This window comes from Drosophila melanogaster, chromosome 2R, assembly GCF_000001215.4.
Source record: "Drosophila melanogaster chromosome 2R".
NCBI classification, from domain to species: domain Eukaryota; kingdom Metazoa; phylum Arthropoda; class Insecta; order Diptera; family Drosophilidae; genus Drosophila; species Drosophila melanogaster.
The window spans coordinates 22,916,740-22,934,501 of record NT_033778.4 but is presented as its reverse complement, the minus strand read 5'-3'; the positions used below and the strand labels follow the sequence as shown (position 1 = coordinate 22,934,501).

Here is a 17,762-nt window from a genome sequence, read left to right as displayed (position 1 = left end):
AACATCTTTCATTAGGCCCCCTGCCAATTTGAGGCATCTCCGCCCCTGAGCGGGAGAGAGCGATCGCCCGCTTTCGCACTCTCTCCATCTCGCTCGCGCAACCAGTTTACCGGCGATTTTCACAACTGCAGCTGCGGGAACACATGGCGCAGGCAGCTGATGGCGATGGCTGGATGGAATATGGGGCTGGGGGCTCTCTTTTCGCTATGTGCTCACGCCGCTTTCTTTGCTCTCCTGCCCTGTTCTTTTCTGTGTGCAGTTCGCGTACCAGCACACACAACACACACACACATGCATGCGTACATACGCGCGCGCTAAGTGAATGCATACATACGTATGTATGGACGTACAGCGTGCTGCGAGGTACAGTCGCCGCTAATGGTGAAAACTGGCTGTGCGAAAAAGCAGGCAGAGAGCAAGAGGAAGAGAGAGCGGTCCCGGGGTGGGGTGGCAACTTCAACTTTGCCGGCTGCACTTGGCAACAAGTCTGCAAGCGACTGCGACTCCAATTGAGGGTCAAGGTCAGCGCTCGCGCATCAGCTGCTGCGCATGTGTGACGACCACGACGGCGGCCGTGACGCGACGGTGGCTTCGCGAAAGCTGCGCTCCGAGTTTCTGGAGCCGCATGCGGATGGGCAAGAAGCAGAGAGCGGTTGGCAAGCCGGTTTGGTCACTTTTTGCGCTTCTCCATACTTAAGTGCGGTGCGATCGCGGGTCGTCCAAGTAATCGCCGCATTTAGTTAGGCCTACGAGGGGCGCTATTAAAGTACTGCGCAGCTTACACTCATCTGCAAATGTTTGGTGACCATATGTACGGGTGAAGATACAAATGTAACTCAAATTTAGGCATACTAAATGATTTTGGAAACTTATGTCCTTTAAGTCCACTTTTGTAATAAAGGTAACAATGAAAATACCTTATATTACGAATTATAGTAGTCGCAATGTCTGACAACTTTCTATATTTCAATTATAAATTCAAACTTTAAATAGACACTCATTCCGGAAGTAAGACAAAATTGCTGGAAGTAACTTAAAAATTAAAAAAACAAAAATGTCCAAAAGCAACTGCAGTGACTGCACATGCCGTTTGGCCAACGAGGTGGGCCAGCTAAAGGGTGACTACTTTCAGTTTAGACAGGAGTTTCCTGAGATCCCTCATAACACAGACCGCATCCCATAGCCATCGTGAATGCCCAGAGCAGGACGCTCGCCAAGCTGGTCCGTCAGATGAAGGAAGGCTGCAAAAAGGACGAGGAGGCCAAGGAATCCACATTGTGCGGCCTGAATCCCTGCCTGAAGTGCCTGCAGCCTGACATACTCTACCACCTGGGCCTGAATACGGAGACCACGGACTTTCCCAAGGTTTTTGGTGATGTGAGGGTTAGTCTCAACCATTATACTCAAGTATCTAGTAACTATAAGTATGCTAAGCGTATCTTCTTTGCACAAAGTTTGTATGCATGGGAGGTACTCCGGGTCGGATGGAAAACTTTGCCTACTACGTGATGCAGGAGATCGGTCTGAAGATAAACGCGGCTACCAAGCTACGGAACATATCGGAGGCCGGCCAGCGATTCTCCTTGTTCAAGGTGGGTCCCGTGCTCTGCGCCAGCCACGGAATGGGTTGTCCGTCGATCTCCATACTGCTGCACGAACTCATCAAGATGATGTACCACGCCAAGTGCAAGGACCCCGTCTTCATCAGAATTGGCACCAGCGGCGGCATTGGCGTTGAACCCGGCACCGTGATCATTTCCTCCGAGGCGATTGATGGTCGCTTGAATCCCGTCCACGAGATCCTTGTGCACGGCGTCAGTGTCCAGCATGCCAGCCAGCTCGATGAGAGTCTGGCCGATGAAATCAAGATGTGCCACGATCCCTGCAAGGACAAATATGAAGCTGTCATCGGCCGGACTCTGTGTGCCCATGACTTCTACGAAGGCCAGTCGCGCCTCGATGGAGCCTTCTGCGAGTACACGCCCGAAATGAAGAAATCCTACTTGGAGACGCTGCAGAGCCAGCAGGTGAAGAATATCGAGATGGAGAGCTTGGCCTTTGCCGCCCTCACCAGTAGGGCCAACATCAGGGGCGCGGTCGTCTGTGTGGCCATCCTGAATCGCCTAAATGGGGATCAAGTGAGTTCATTACAGTCCATTATTATAATGTTATCTACCAACTAAAATCATACTAAGATCAAAACGCCACATGATGTTTTGTCCAAATGGGAGAAGAGACCACAGGAGCTGGTGGCCCGCTATATACGCAAGGTTCTTTACCATAACGACGATGACGATGAGTCGGAGCAACCGGAGGACGAGGCCGAGGCAGGAGCAGCTGGGGGCGGGGACACCCAAAAGGCGCCTGTAGAAGAAGCCGAGTAAGAAGTCCTTCGTATCTAAGTAAACGGTTCTGAATTGCTAGTTCAAAGATCATTAAAGACATCTCTGGTTGTTCAGTTCAATGGATCAATGGTATAGATTCTTTTATTTAATGTTCAATTACAATATTAGGAATTTATGCTACACAATTGATAGGTTTCTTCGGGTTTCATTTTTGGTTAGTACATCTGTTGCAGAACCTTTGGATAGAGGCTAGGAGACTCGCTTAACGCTAAACTAGTCACGAAATGAGTACCAGTGGCAACCAGGACGAACTGCGCCCGGAGCTCTAATAGAATCACAAACAAAGTACACAGTGCATGCGCATATATAGCTAATATTATCATAATCTGTATCGATATCCGTATAAAGTTACAATTTAAACTAAAACATGAGGTTCTGGTTCTATGGATTCCACTGTCTGCCCACCGTCACCATCTAAATCAACATACTGACAAAGATGGGCAGCCTTAAACCGATGCTCCACTACTTCTCCGACTTGTTGCGCGTTTTCATCTGGCCAGTGGCAGTTCCACCCTGGGATCTCTCCGATTTCCGGCTGCTCGAGCGGGGCAAGGTGGTGCAGCTAGCAGACATGGATTTGTCCTGCAATAAGTCAAGAAAGTAGATGAAGGATGAGAGTATGTACTTCAATTGGAGCCTCTAAAACAACATGCTGCAAATCCTTAAATCTGGGGGTTAGTAACGCAACTGTACAGAAAGATAATGCCATATTGGGGGCCATGGAAGTTAAAGGCGGAGCAGAAATCGCCCGGCGGTGAGCGAAACATAACACGGGGATGATGAGAGCTTCGAAAACGGGCTTGCGGCTGGGCTTACTTCAAATCTGTGTCTCTTTGGCCGCCAGCTGCTCATCCTCGGGCTGCTGCTGGCTGGGATTAGCTTTGTTACGCAGCACATTAGCTTTGATATTCTTGAACAGTTGTCCGATACCTGACTTGCGTTCCACGCTGCCCGTCGATGTCTGGCTGATGGCGTCCGGTTGGGGACTCAATGAGTGCTTCTTGGGTGGCAAGGGCGGTGGTGGAGCTCGTCCCTTGCCATGGTTGGCCTTGGGCCGCAAGGAGGGTGATGGTGAGGCTGATACGGAGGGCTCTGCTTCCAGTTGGGCACGGAAACTGTGCTTAATCTCCTCCAGAGTCTCGCGCATTTCACGCGGCGACATTGGACGCGGCCGTTCGGGCATAAAGGGATCCGGAGCAGATGCAGAAGCGCTTAGAACCAGCAAAAATGGGTCTATCGGTGGATGGACATAGGGCTTGTTTTGGGAAGGTGTTCCTGAATCAGTAGTTTCAGCAGATCCATTCGGAGTCTGGTTTTGACTTCTATCCGTTAGTATCTCCTCAATATTTTTAGCATCCACTTCATCTGAGACACATTTCTGTGGTTCCTCAAACAATGCATCTTCAAACTGCTCCTCTTCTATCGAATTATGCTTCCGCTCTTGGGGCAACAACTTTTCATCCCTTCCATAGTTAGCCACCACTTCATTTATGTGCTCCTCTATCAAAGGCAAGGTTTCAAAAAAGGCCTCATCTTCTGCATCAATGTTCTCCTCCTTCAGCACCTTTTCCAACTCCTGAGATTGGATGCTTTCAGAACTCTCCACTATTTTCAGTTCTTCAGCTTCTGGAACTGAGCTCTTCCTTTGCACACCTTGAAAATACAGCTGGTTGTCTAAGTAGACCTCGTCTCTCATCTCTTCCAGCAACTGCTAACCAACACCAATCTCTAAACGGATTAAGATAGTTCCAAAAAGAAAGACTGAAATGATTCCTACCTCATTGCGTTTGGACTTGGCTCGAGCCTTGGAAGCGTTTGTCATGGAGGAGGTGCGACTGAGACCACTCACAGGTTCGGCGCTCGAGTAGCCAGAGCTGATGTCATCCTGGCTGCGAATGTTGTAGCTGAAATAGATACGAAATAATTTGATTATCGAATTTGGCAAATGAAATAACTTGAAATCGAAAAAGGGGATTACCCAAGTATTGAGTTTCTTGTGGTACTGAACTGAACAATGACTCACTTGAAATCGCCGGCATTCTTGGCGGTCACATCCACCTCCGTAAAATACATGCCCGTGGAGTGGCGTGTTCCGCTGCCGGATCTGCCCACGGGCGTCTGATTTCTTGGCCTCAGTAGACGTGCGCCAGTGGCTGTGGAACGCATGACCACCGCCGACGATGTCATCGAGGACATCATCACGTCGTCCAGCTCGTCCTGCGTGCGATGCATATCCGGTTCGCTAAGATCGCTGAGGCTGTAGCTCCGCTTGATCGTCTGCACCAGATTGCCGCCTCCCTTCAGGGGAGCAATGTTGTTAAGTGGTTGATCGTGGATGATGGAGTAGAGCACAAGAGCACAAGAGTTGGCATTTAAATAATTTAATATTAACTACAACTAATCGGAAACTTAGGTGTAAACGTAGTTAAAATACATTATTGAAACAAAAATATAACTGCTAGTGGGCGACAGTGTTAATGTGATGAAGTGTAAGTGTTTCGCTGAGTGTGTAAAATCCGATTGTTCGCTGAGTATCTGTATGCTTGATGGTAGCCATCTTCAGTAGTTTTCCACATCCACATCGGGCGTGGGTTCGCGCAGCTTGCGGCGGGAGCGGATCACATTGCTGGAGCTGCTGGAGCTCCTGGCGCCCTCAATATCGTTGTGTTTCTGGCCGCGTTTGCCTGCAGCCTTGGCAGTGCTAGCAGCCCGACGTGGTTGTGCCTTCCGGACGGGCATGTCCCGGAGACGGGCTGCTCCGGCATCGCCCAGGGGATCATCATCGAACTCCGCCTCCTCGCTAACCTCTCGAATAACCAGTCGCTTGGTCTCGGTCCTCGGCTCGTAGATCGTCTCTGTGTAGCTCTCGATGCTGCTCAAGGAACTGGCTCGCGGCAGCCAGTTTTCCGTGCTGTCCATCGTATCCTGGCCCCTGTACAGCTCATCGGCCGAATGGGAGTTTTGCAGGCCGCGTCCATGGCCAGATGGCGCCGTAGTCAGCGCGTAGGTCTAGCGGTAAGCGGGTTAGTGGCAATCGAGCGGTGCAGGCAGGTGCGTTTAGTTGGGATTTTGAGTTTTATTTGGTGGGTTAAATGCAAAGAAACATAAGTGAAGAAACGAAAACGTTAATTAAAATAGTAGCAACGCAAAAGTCTCAAATTGAAATGAATTGCAGCTGGGTCAAATGAAGCATACAATACACACACGCCATAGAGATGTCTCATGCCCGGCATCTATTTATATTTGTATGCCCTACCCTAGGAGGCGATTCGGAATTGGAATTAGAATTGTGCAACTATGCAACTATACAACTGGGCAGCTGGGAAGGCGACAACGGCGATGGCCGAGTGGAAGTGGCGGAATGCAAATGTGGAAGCAAGGAGTGCCAGTCAGATGTCTAGGGTACTAGCTACGCACAAAAGACTCCGAAGCAAACGAGTTTCTTTGTCTTAAAACAAAGAAATAAAGTTATTTTCAGGCTGAATTTCGATGGTAAATACCTTGCATACATAATGAGTTCCTATTACCTTATGCGATTCCAGCTTCTTAATCAATACTCTTTCCCCAGAAATCCCAAATATTAGCTTAAGTAAAAATATATTTTCTCCCTTTCCTATCCTGCATTTGCACAGATGTCTTTGTCAGCCAACAAAGAAAGCTCAAGTGTTCCAGTCATCAGACGATTGACTCAGATTCTTTGTTAAAGACCGTATTGAGTTAACCACAAGGAATGCGCAACTGAACCTGCTAAACAAATCACTTACACCTTTCATTCTATGTTTTCTCTATTCTTTGACCTACATCAAGGGGCATTTGTTATCGACTGCATTTGGTTGCTGCACTTCAGATGCCATAAAATCTGTTGCAGTCCACAAGTGACTTGGCCCACATCTGTATTGTGTACAAAACAGTTGTGAATTGCGGCGAGTATCTGGGATCTTTGACATGGGTTTGTTCAGATATTGTTTTTATTACATTATTTCAACATGTTGATTTATCTTTCAGCTTGTATCACGTATAGTCTATATAGTGATCGGGCTACACAAAGAGAAACACACTACAAACTAAACCAAAACAAACACGCAAATGGCACAAAAGAGCATTCCAATCTAGACGTTTAGACTAAATAATAATAAAAGTAAATGTAAAGAGAAGGCGATCAAATGATGAAGGCGATGATGCTGATGATTCTCCGACGAGGAGCTCCCCGCACTCTGCTGCAGATTCGCTGGCCAGTTGGCGATGATCAAGATGAGCACGCGAGAGTGTTGCGCAAATTTTCGAATATAGAACAGCAGAAGCTGATGTCTGTTTGCTGCTCACTTTATGCAACGACGCTGGAGGCGATCGAAAATGGCCAAATGAATATGGTTACCGAGTCGAGTAAGTGTGCGAGATTGTGGGTGAGTGCGTCAGTGGGGGCAGTGTGTGGTGTGTGAGGTGCGAGCTGTGTGTGGGGAGGATTACCTTGATGGCCGTCTGCATGAGGACATTGGTGGCATAGTTTACTCCCTTGGAGCCCAGCTGCAGGACCGCCGAATAGCCGCGCTCTTTGGCCTGATTCACGTACTCGTCGATCTCCTGCACAAAGAGAAGAAATTATGATGTATTGAGCGATCTATATATACACTCGAGTTCTCTGGTCCCACCTGTTCGTGGCGCGTCAACATAGGATGCACGAATTTGCGATACAAAGTCGAACTGCCCTTTGTGGCCGGCGAGAGGAGCCAGAACACCAGGGCCACCTTCACCTCGTAGTAGAACGGTAGCCAGGAGATAAATATGTCCGTGAATGTTTCTATGCAGGTGAAAAATGCAAAGACAATCCAGTACATCATCCATTTAACCTGAGGCGAGAGATGAATGAACATTATAAACCTTAGCTCAGTTCGCTACGGTTTTTAGTTACGTGTTCAGATACTTACATATTCCTTGACATCCTTGGTCCTGACGGCCTTGTATGAGGCATATGCCGGGTACAGGGTGCCGCAGAACAATCTGAAAGCGGGAAACAGTAAACTCTGGGCACAAGTGCGAGGCGCAAGGAATATGACAATCAGTGAGCAGATGCAGGCCGTGTTGAAGGAGAGGCATGGCAGAGGACAGCGCTGCAGCAGCTCCAGCATTCGACCCAACGCATTGAGGTTCTGGACAACTTTGGGAGTAGGTGCGTTGGCCAGCGGAACTCGATCCTCCACTATGTAGGCACCCGCGTACTCATTCTCGGGAAAATCGCTGTCCAGCGAGCTCAGCGAGTCGCCCAGTTGATACAGCGGATATGGGGCCCGTTGTTGCTGTTGCTGCTGTTGTGGGGCGTAGATAAACTTTGGATACACGGGTATCACGTCCTCTGGCTGGTCCTCGAGCGAGTAACTGCGTCCGTAGACGGTGCCCGGCGGATGACGTAGGCGGCGGAGATTAGCTGGCCGCTGGTAGAAGAGCGGCGGCTCCTGCTGATAGATTGGCCTCATGGCAACGGGGATGCATTGCCCGCAGCACGGATCGCAGATAGTTCCTGGCCGCTAGAACGCCGAGCAGAGACTGCCGTAGCTCGGCGTCTAACGCTCAGGCGAGAGGTCTATTAATAAACCCACGATCGGGTCTAGAGAGAACCAGCAACAGAGGAGCACTCAATGTTTACACGTAGGAATGCGCCGCAGTTCCGAATGTTGCGACAGAGGCGTTCAAGAAAATAGCACCTCAGTATCAAGATATTTGAATCTTTAATTTGGAAAGGATACTTTAGCGAGTAATGGGAGAAATCGCCTCGATTTAATTCCTTAGATGTAAGAACTATATATCTTGACTATGATGTTAGTTATTGATTTGAACCGATTACTAATTTCATTATCAAAAGTAAAGTCTAGTTCGAAGTTAAGATGTATTGACATAATGGAAAATGCTAACGGAGGTATTGTGTGCTTGAACAAATGAGGTGCTAGCTACTTGGCCGCGACTGTGCCACACTATGGGCAAGCGTCGAGTTGCGATCTATAAATATTGACAACAATAGCGGAGTCACAGAGAGTCGCCGGGTCGCCGACAGGCTATATCCACATGTTCTGCACCCAAATCGGGCGAGGCGAGTGCGTCGGCCTCGGGAACACAGAGACGCAGAAGCTTGGAAAGTTGCAACTCCAAATTAGGAGTTCAATCGAGGGTTACACACACAGGCCGCGCACACTCGCGCACAAGTGAACGGTACTTTGCGACAGCTGATTAATAAACAAACAATCCGGCAATCAGCGAATCGAGGAACCACGGAAATGTATAAAACTTAGAAATCAGAAGCGTGACGCCCACACAATTAGGAAACGACGACGGGCTTCGTAGGTGCTTTTCTCGCTTTCGAAGGCCGAGCTTGAAAAGTTAGTTTTGTTTTTTTTTGGGGGTCAGCAGCTGTAGCGCTCTCACTCGCACTCACACTCACTTGCGGTGGCTATGAAGTCGGGATTTGCTATAGTAGTAATCGGTTATTACTCACATTATAAGCCGCGAAAACAGGCTGCTGATCATCTTGAGCGTCGCCTGGCTGCTCTAGGGGAAAACTGTAGGGTATTTAATTAGAGTCCACTCCGTTATCCTGGCCTCCTTTCCAACCCCAATTTTCACCTGGAATTTCCTTGACTTTTCCGTAAATTATGTGATTTGGGGTACTTTATGGGCAATATCGAAATAAAATCCACAGATTTCTGTTTAAGTCGATTTAAATTTCATTTACTTTTTGGTAACTGCGATTGAATTCGAAGGATTTCGAGATTAATTGGCTACGCAATTTTTAGCACCGTGTTGCGTCGCCTGTGGATAATTGCGAATCGCCAGCTCGACCTCTACTACATGGCTTTGTGCAATCACAGTCGAAACAGCCGATGCTTTGTGCCCTGCTTTGCAAATGCATTCGCATTGCCCGCGAACAAATCGCTTTTGTTTAATTCTCAGCAAACAAAAAGAAACGCTTGTAGGACAGAGACAGACGAACAACAACAAGGCTGCTGCGCTAGCGATGTGCTGAAATTTTCGTTCTCGCACATACTGTCCAAAACAAAATACCGTCTGAAAAAATACCAACAAAGTGCAATTGCCATATGGTCAACCGCTAAGACAAGATTGGTGAATACTTAATTCAAGCTAAGTTGGTTTCTTTTAGTTAACAAGTTCATCAGTTAGTTATAGGAGAAAACTATTTTTATATAAGATTTTATCCCATTTTCTTTTTAAAGGAACATCTATGAAATTTAAATCAGATTGTATTGTATATGTTGTTGGATTTTTTGGTGGTGAGTTTTTGTGGTGAGTTTCCTGAAAGTGACCGTACTGCAAGTGGCGCGCTTTTTGCTTGCCAACGTTTCCAACGATCTCAACTTGCAGCCACACCATCGACTCGATTGGGAAATCGACAAGCCGCAAAAAATTTGGCGAAATAGGAGCGAAAACAGACAAAAATGGCGCAGAATGCACCAGACTGCGAGGACACGCAGGTAAGCACAATTGCATAGCACTGAGATGTCAAACATTCCATTGGTTTTGGTCGCAGGACTTTCAATTCAAACTGCACCACAAGATTGTTGCGTTCAAAAAATGCGGTGAGCCCCGCAGCAATGTGAACCTGCTGGCGGTCTCCAGTAGCCGGGGATTGCTCTTTGCCGGGAGTCCAACGCAGCCGGAACTCAAAGGTAATGTAGCTTGAGTTAGCTAGGCTAAATATATAAATTTATCCTGGCACTCCTTGCAGTGATTATTGTAAAGGATTTGGTCAATGCGAAGAGCACAGCCCAACAGCCGCAGGCGCGTCTGGTGCCACTGCCCAGTATTCCGAATTACATTGCCTGCAGCTCCGATGGCAACCTGCTGGCCGTGAATCACACCCAGAACGGCACCAGCCTGCTCAGCATATATGCGGTGCTATCGTTCATGACCCCTGATGTACGTCCTGTTTATAATATTCGCCTCGCCGCCGAGGATCACGTGCACGGCGTCCAGCTCCTCTGGAATCCCGTGCTGCCCAACAGCCTGGCCGTTGTTTTGAGCAACGGAGCGCTCGCGATGTATGCCCTGAAGGAGGGGGGAAACTTTGAAATGCACTCGCTGGACAAAAATCAACAAGTTAAGTGCGGCTGCTGGTCGCCCAAGGGCAAACAGATCGTTCTTGGTTTTCCCGGCGGCACGGTGAAGCAGTTCAAGCCGGATCTGACTCTGGCCAAGACGCTTTTGTGTCCTCCGAATATACATGATGCCCCCTTTGACACCATTGCTATACAGTGGCTGTCGACTTTCCAGTTTGCAGTGATCTTTCTCCAGCATGGCGAGGACTGTAGCCCCTCGCTTTACATTCTAAATGCTCCCAAGGCTGGTGCGCCCAGCTACATAAACTACTATGACATCTGCTATAGCATGAACGGCCCGAGGAATCATCAGTTCGTATTTAGCCATGTGCCCCAGTGGAATCTGCTGCTCGTAGTCTCGGCCAATGGCGTAGAGGTGGGCATCATGCGGTCAACCGAGGCCGGCGATACACCCGCTTGGCAGCAGCTTACATTGCTGGATGAGGCACGCATTGAAATGCCCCTAAGTGAGGACAAGGATGAGACCTTCCCGCTGGGCTTTGCCTTCGACACTTCTACAACGCACCAGCTGACGATAAATGAGAAGAAGCTGCAGACTATGCCCATGGTTCATGTTTTGAGTTCGGATGGAGAATTGCTCTCGTTCAACTTTCTTAATGTGCTGCCGACGGCGGTGTCTGTTTGTTCGCCACCTCCTCCAGTGGCCGATACTTCTGGGCAGTTCAAGCCGTTGAATATGCTGCTTGCTAGTGAGGAAGAAGAGCAGCCAGCTTGGGCAGCCAGTCCCTCCAAGGCTCCAGCTGCAACTCCTGCTGCTTCCTCGGACATATCCTTTGCATTTACACCGAATACCGTTACTTCAACCCCAGCTCCCTCGAAGGATAAGCAACCATCATTGTTTTCTGGCTTTGGAGCAGCTGCAGCTAAGGCACCTGCTCCGCAACTATCTTTTGGTACTGCTCCGACTTCTAGTCCGGTTTCGTTTGGTGCTCCAACTACCAATGCAGCCAAGCCAACAACACCGTTTGGTGGGTTTGGCACGCAGGCAACGACTACTGCCATGGGAAGCATGTTTTCGGCTTCAGGAGCAAATGCCTTTGGGGGAATGGCATTGAATAAACCGGCTATTGCCAGTGTGACACCCCGAACAGCGGCACCTGGGTCAACAGTACCCGCAACTCCTGCTTCTGCTCCAGCAAACAAACCACTGTACACGGTTCCTTTAACATTCACACCAGTGGACACAAAACCAGCCACTTCAGCTCCTCCACAAATCGCAGATGAAAGTCTTAAGCCTGATGACACTGAGCCTATTATCAAGGACATGATTGCCCTACAAATCGAAGCCTTTAGCAAGGATATCCAAAAGCAAAAGGAACAGACGAAGGAACTCCTCAAAGGCGTAAGTAGTGTTGGTATTACACTGCTTCATGTATTAAAGTTGTTATTCCGCAGATTGCAGCACCATCTGCTTTGAGGGCATACGCAAAGAGACTGGATGACCTCCAAGAGCTCAATGAACAAGCCAAGGATGTGGAGTTCGAGTTAGATGTACAGGGATTGCGACAGGGTCTTAATGAGGCCTATGCCATCGTAGCAGAGTGCCGCGGGAAACTGGAGATTTATAGAAAACCAGAGTGGGTAAAGGACTCTTTGAATATATAAGCTATTTAAAACCCGTAATTTTCGTTTAGGATTACGCGTTTAATGAACTCAAGCTCCTGTGATCCCTCTGGCCGTCGCATGCTAGCTCGTCTTCAGAGCTACGTGGCTGCCAATGAGGCCCAGCTGCGTCTTGCCCAGCAGCATGTCGATTTGCAGTGGGAACAGTTTCAGGATGTTGTGCGGCGCAATTCGAAGTCTCGCATGCACATGCCTTGCCTAGAGGGAATCTATCAACGACTGACAAGACTACAAAATCTAACTTCTAACCAGCGAATTGTACAGAACAACATCAAGTCCAAACTGAAGGAGCGCGGATTGCTTCAGGCCGCACTGCTCGACCAGGAGAAAAGTCGCACCCGCACCAACGAAGCGTTAGTAGAAGTTATTGTGACCTCTCTCTTTATGCGACTATAACTTTTTTATTTAGAGTGGATACATTGACCGACTCCATTCTCACGATGAGTCTTAGCCAGGTAGTGGACTCTAATGCAGCCAAGCTCACTCGAGAAAGACTACAAAAAATCCGTAATATTGTTCAGCTGCAGAAGATCAATGTTATTTGTCCCCAGCGACCAGATCGAGTGGGGCTCAAGTCGGAGGTTATTTTGGAAACGAAACGTAGGGCGGAGCAAATTAAAAGGGCAGCAGCCAAGCCTGCAACAGCCAACAAATACACCCAAGCAGCAGTCGCTCCGCCTTCACCACCAGATGTTGCACCCACGCCAGCTGTTGCACCCATGCCACAAGCAACTGTTACAGTGGCTCCTCCGCTGCCTAAACCAATGCCATCTATACCGTCCGTTGTGGAAAAGCCTGGAGTGCCCACACATCCGACAACTCCAGTGGCTACGCCATTTTCCTTCAGCCAAAGCATCCCATTTGTGAAGACATCTACTGTGACGCCAACGACAAATACTGTGACTCCTGGCGAAGCAGCCAAGCCGGGTTTATCCATTTTCGGCGGCAGTACTATTTCCAGCTTTAGTTTTGGTGGTGGTGCTGCCAAGTCGGCACTCTCATTCGGAACAGGATCGCCAGCCGTGGCAGCTCCTACACCAAAACCAAACCCGTTGTCAGCGGTCGAAAAACCAACACCCGAGCCGACTAAGCCCAAAGAGCAGAAAGCAGCAGAAAGCAAAGAATTCAAGGCGGTACAACCCGAAACAGAAGAGTCAAAAGTACCCCAAAAACCAAAGGCAGAGACGGAAAACAAATCCTTTGGATTTGGAGGATTTACAGGAACTGGAGGTACTGTCGGAAATACTTCCAGCTCCCCGTTCAGCTTTGGCGGACTGGGTTCATCTCTAGGCTTCGGAGGAACAGCCGCTGCTGTGCCAAAATCTGAACCTTCCAGCACAGCAACCACTAGTGTAGCCACATCAGCTTCAACTGCACCATTTGGCATCTTCTCAGCAGCTTTGGCGAAACCATCCAACTCTGAACCGATCACCACGGTCACTAGCAACACAACCACCATCACCAGCAAGCCTACGAATGTAATTGCTTCGAGCAGCGTAACTGATGCTCCTTCCGTCACCACAACAAATGCAGTGACCAGCAGCACGGATCCTATTGGAGGCCTCTTTAGCTCTGTGACTATCTGCAAGCCCAACACTCCTGCAGGTAAGCTATAGTTTCCTTTATCAATATACCTTACGCATAAATGTATACGCTTATTTGGCATAAACTCTAAACGGCTATATATGTCTTTTACTTTGCAGATACCACCAAACCAGCCAACATTTTTGGAGGAGGTTTATCCGCTGGTAGCTTTTCATTTGGCGGAACGATTGATGCCTCAAAGGGATTATTCGGCAGTACCAAACCAGTGGCAACAGCTCCCACAAGTGTGACGGAGGCGAACAACAAAACTGATCCTATTTCAACCACCCCATCAGCCATTTCGACTACTACTGCTACGACGACTGTGTCTAGTCCAGCAGTAGTTCCTGCGGCAGTTACCGCAGCAGTTCCGGCAACATCGAGCACAACGGTAACATCTAGCACTGCTGTTCCCGGCAGTGCGTTCTCCTTCTCAAACGCATTTAGCACCCTAAGTGCGGGAGGTGCTGCAGCTCCAACTACCAGCGCTTCAGCTCCCTTAGCTGCCAAAAGCCCAACCGCTACATCTACAGGCAATAACTCGTCGAATTCAGTGTTTGGTGGTGGCTTCGCAGTAGCAACATCAACAGCGGCTCCAGTGGCTAGTCCCTTTCAGTCAGCTGCAAAAAGTCCAGTTTCGAGTGCAAACATTTTTGGCAGTATACCTAAGGCGGAGACCAGCGTTTTCGGAGGAGCTACAACTGCTCCTTCAAACACCACGGCTGCGGCAACACCAGATGCACCACCAGCGGGTCTCTTTGCATCGGCCGCGATTAGTAACCCTTCGCCGTTTGGTAGTCCCACGACTAGAGCACCAGCCTCTGGCGGTAACATTTTTGGTCAGGCTGTTAAGCCAAGTGTCTTTGGACAACCAGCACAAGCAGGCGATAGCGGAGGATCTATTTTTGGTGGCGGATCCGCCAGTACACCTTTTGGATCCAGCTCAATTTTTGGAGGAGGTAATACGCAGGGCGCAGTCGGCGCTCCGGCTGCAGGAAGTACTTCAATTTTTGGCCAAAAAGTGTTTGGTCAATCATCAGCGGCTGCACCGGCAGCAGGTGGGAATATATTCTCCAATCCCGTCGGCAGTCCGCAAGCTTCTCCTTTTGGTGGCGGAGGAAACTCTATTTTCGGATCACCAGCAACAGCTCCGCCCGCATCTGGCGGATCGATCTTTGGGGGTGGCAGCAGCTCTGGTGGATTTGGCTCCTTCACGCAGACGACACCAGCTCAGGGGGGCTTCGGTGGTGGATTTGGCCAGGGCGGGGGTGGATCTGTGGCCCAGACAGGTTTTGGCTCACCACAAGCCCCGCAGCAGCAAACTACGACACCAGGTGGGTTTGGAGCCAAGCCCGTTTTCGGTGGATCCCCGGCCTTTGGAGCTAGCCCCACTTTTGGGGGAGGTGCCACCTTTGGCAGTCCGAAGGGTTTCGGTGGATTTGGCGGTGCCAGCCCAGTAGCCTCCCCTCCACCCTTTGGTGCTGCTGCAAAGCCGGCACAGGGAAACATTTTTGAAACGTTGGGGGGACAGGAATCGGGACTCTCTTTCGGAAATCTAGCACAGACTGGAAACTCAAATGCACAGAAACCAGCGTTTGGCGGGTAAGTTCGACCGACATACATACATATGCATACTTATATAAGTATTTCCAAGAATGCATACGACTAACGAAATATTAAATTTTACTATTTCAGATCGAGCTTTATGAATTATCGTTGAGTTCATAATAAATGTGTTGCATAACTCAATAGTTTTGCTTGTTCAGTTTTCATGAAATAAGAATACCAGTTAAAATTAAAAATCTTAAATCTTAAATCTTTATTAAAATTAAAAAAAAAAAAACTGTGTTTTTACTTCACGCGAAATGTGTGTACTGAACTTTATTTAGTATTTATAGTCTAGTATGATAAGGGTTTCTTTTTTTATGAAATACTTGCTATGGTATTATGCTCATGCTAAGGTTATCACCTATTTCATTCGAACATCTCATGAGATGCAGACACGTCTGGCTTGGATTCCCGTCATTTTTTGGTTCCTCAAAGATGTGGGTGCTTCAATCTTCTTGGACCAGATCTGTGGAATCAATATCGCACTCAAAATCACCGGCGGGCATAATGCAGCATTTCAAAATTCTGTCTGGATGGCAGCTGTACACAATCGGACACATTTTATCTGCGGTGGCACGCTGATTCATAAGCGTTTGTATATTTCAACGGAACGAGATTAATTAATAATACAAATATTGCTTTCTTAGGATTCGTTTTGACAGCTGCGCATTGCATAGTTGACCAAGACGTCCAGTGAGTATAATTTGATTTACTTTGAAGTGAAGATGATTCTCATTCCGATATTAACAGATCAGTGAGTTTGGGTGCCTACAACAAGAGTGATCCTGCAGATCGGAAAGACGTCATAACAGCAGTAGTGCATAGTTCGTTTGACGTTCGTGCTTCCTATGAAAATGACATTGGCCTGCTAAAGCTGTCCAGCGACGTTATCTTTAATGGCAAGTGATTGATTTGTTCGTCCCCCCAGAAAGTGTTACAAACCATACCTTACTATTTCCAGCCCTTATTCGTCCAATCTGCATCGTTTTGAACAAGAGTATGGCCAACCATATGCGCAACATGCGGACCTTTAAAGCCTTTGGATGGGGAACATTACGCGGCAACAAGACATCCGATATACTTCAGACAATCATCCTTAATCATTTGGATCGTGAAGAGTGCTATATGGAATTGTCTGTTTATCCCAGTGAGAAGCAGATATGCGCTGGTGTACCTTCCGGAGACACCTGTGGGGGCGATTCTGGTGGTCCCCTGACAAACGATGTGTTTATTCAAGGTATCGGCAATCGGGAAGTTCAGTTCGGGATCATCAGCGTTGGCAAAACATCCTGCGATGGACAGGGAGTGTATACCGATTTGATGAGCTTTGCGGACTGGATTAAGATGACAATAGAGAGGTTATCTATCGAGGATGAACCACAGTCTGCACCCTTCTACAAAATTATACCCCAGCAGCAAGATGTTTTTTTGTACAACGACTGTGGCGGCGCCAACATTGCTGCGAATTTGGAGGCACTTATTCGTTGGTCGATTTTTTGGACTCGGGGCATTTTCGTAACACACCGTGCGTATTACTGCATTCTTAGAAAACAATAACGATAAAAATATTTTCCAGAGTTCGTGTTAACCAATGCAAAACGCTTGCCAGAAAACTCATCAAACTTGTAGGTGTTATCGGAATGGTACACTTTAAAACGAAACTAACAAAGTATTTGAGTTAACCAACAGGCAGGTATATCTGAAGGGAAGGACGCAATTCTACGGGATGTATAGCGTGTTCGGCGTCTTCCCAAATGATCAAAATGATGTAGCGTTGCTTAAGCTTAATCGACCCGTGACGGGCCCAGGTAACTTTTGATATTCATAGTGTATTTCGATCACTAAACTCTGGCTTTGCAGACGGATTTAAACCCATATGTATGCTGGCGAACGTAGTAGACCAACAGAGGGCCGCGTCTACTCCTCCCTTCACCATGTTCTTCGAAGCTCCCGATAATGGAACTATATATGATATCAGTGTGGCCCTTGGAAACCCCTACCAATGCTCAGGTAGAATCCAGAGACGAGTAGAGTGGAATCAACTGTGCGTCGAACATCCGTACGGAATGGGCTTCATTGGGAGCTACATACTGGGGAGGAAGGTAACGAACTCGGGAAAGACTTGGTTAGTTCTATTTGGTATCGTCAGTGATTCTTCAAATGGTGTGTACGTTTTCACAAACGTTATGAAGTTATCGGAATGGATTGCAAATACGATAAGGATTAACTAACTTTAGAGATCAACTCGATATGCGCTAGCCGAACATATAATCCATTTGATAAATAATAAATGCTTTATATGCCTTTCCCCCATCTATCTGAACACTTTCAATGTCACAAAGTATTTGTGAATGTAAATTTGCTTTGTAAAAAAGACTTACCCATATTTTGGGCACCGCCAAGGCGGTTACTGATACCA

At 48.0% G+C, this 17,762-nt stretch overlaps 4 protein-coding genes across 18 annotated transcripts; 3 read left to right on the top strand and 1 right to left on the bottom strand.

Annotated features, from left to right (window-relative positions):
- The first annotated feature begins 424 nt into the window (after positions 1-424).
- On the top strand, positions 425-2,467 carry CG3788 (uncharacterized protein). 2 transcript variants are annotated; one of them, NM_001202062.2, is made up of 5 exons: positions 425-901; positions 994-1,118; positions 1,184-1,383; positions 1,455-2,138; positions 2,196-2,467. In NM_001202062.2, exons 2-5 carry the CDS (start codon positions 1,055-1,057, stop codon positions 2,382-2,384), a joined length of 1,137 nt encoding a protein of 378 aa, NP_001188991.1. In that variant the 5' UTR covers positions 425-901; positions 994-1,054; the 3' UTR covers positions 2,385-2,467. The 2 variants fall into 2 exon arrangements, with proteins under 2 accessions (NP_001188991.1, NP_611738.1); NM_137894.3 differs by lacking the exon at positions 425-901 and having other exon boundaries at positions 979-1,118.
- Positions 2,458-9,395, bottom strand: ReepA (Receptor expression enhancing protein A). 13 transcript variants are annotated; one of them, NM_001202060.2, is made up of 8 exons: positions 8,890-9,395; positions 7,331-7,403; positions 7,055-7,252; positions 6,873-6,986; positions 4,429-4,703; positions 4,183-4,309; positions 3,222-4,116; positions 2,458-2,987 (listed from the first exon to the last, which is right to left on the bottom strand). In NM_001202060.2, the coding sequence occupies exons 1-7, from the start codon at positions 8,919-8,921 to the stop codon at positions 3,223-3,225; spliced, it is 1,713 nt and encodes a 570-aa protein (NP_001188989.1). In that variant the 5' UTR covers positions 8,922-9,395; the 3' UTR covers positions 2,458-2,987; position 3,222. The 13 variants fall into 13 exon arrangements, with proteins under 13 accessions (NP_001188989.1, NP_001188987.1, NP_001188990.2 ...); NM_001202058.2 differs by having other exon boundaries at positions 3,222-4,113; NM_001202061.2 differs by having other exon boundaries at positions 3,336-4,113.
- A 364-nt stretch (positions 9,396-9,759) lies between these two features.
- Nup214 (Nucleoporin 214kD) lies at positions 9,760-15,565 on the top strand. The gene is made up of 8 exons (NM_143782.3): positions 9,760-9,883; positions 9,940-10,078; positions 10,138-11,870; positions 11,924-12,105; positions 12,163-12,504; positions 12,561-13,756; positions 13,855-15,337; positions 15,431-15,565. The coding sequence occupies exons 1-8, from the start codon at positions 9,848-9,850 to the stop codon at positions 15,453-15,455; spliced, it is 5,136 nt and encodes a 1,711-aa protein (NP_652039.2). The 5' UTR covers positions 9,760-9,847; the 3' UTR covers positions 15,456-15,565.
- A 146-nt stretch (positions 15,566-15,711) lies between these two features.
- CG30187 (uncharacterized protein) lies at positions 15,712-17,659 on the top strand. 2 transcript variants are annotated; one of them, NM_166570.4, is made up of 7 exons: positions 15,712-15,934; positions 15,991-16,036; positions 16,094-16,242; positions 16,305-16,868; positions 16,953-16,968; positions 17,033-17,151; positions 17,204-17,659. In NM_166570.4, exons 1-7 carry the CDS (start codon positions 15,730-15,732, stop codon positions 17,572-17,574), a joined length of 1,470 nt encoding a protein of 489 aa, NP_726265.4. In that variant the 5' UTR covers positions 15,712-15,729; the 3' UTR covers positions 17,575-17,659. The 2 variants fall into 2 exon arrangements, with proteins under 2 accessions (NP_726265.4, NP_001246475.2); NM_001259546.2 differs by having other exon boundaries at positions 16,920-16,968.
- The last annotated feature ends 103 nt before the right edge of the window (positions 17,660-17,762 follow it).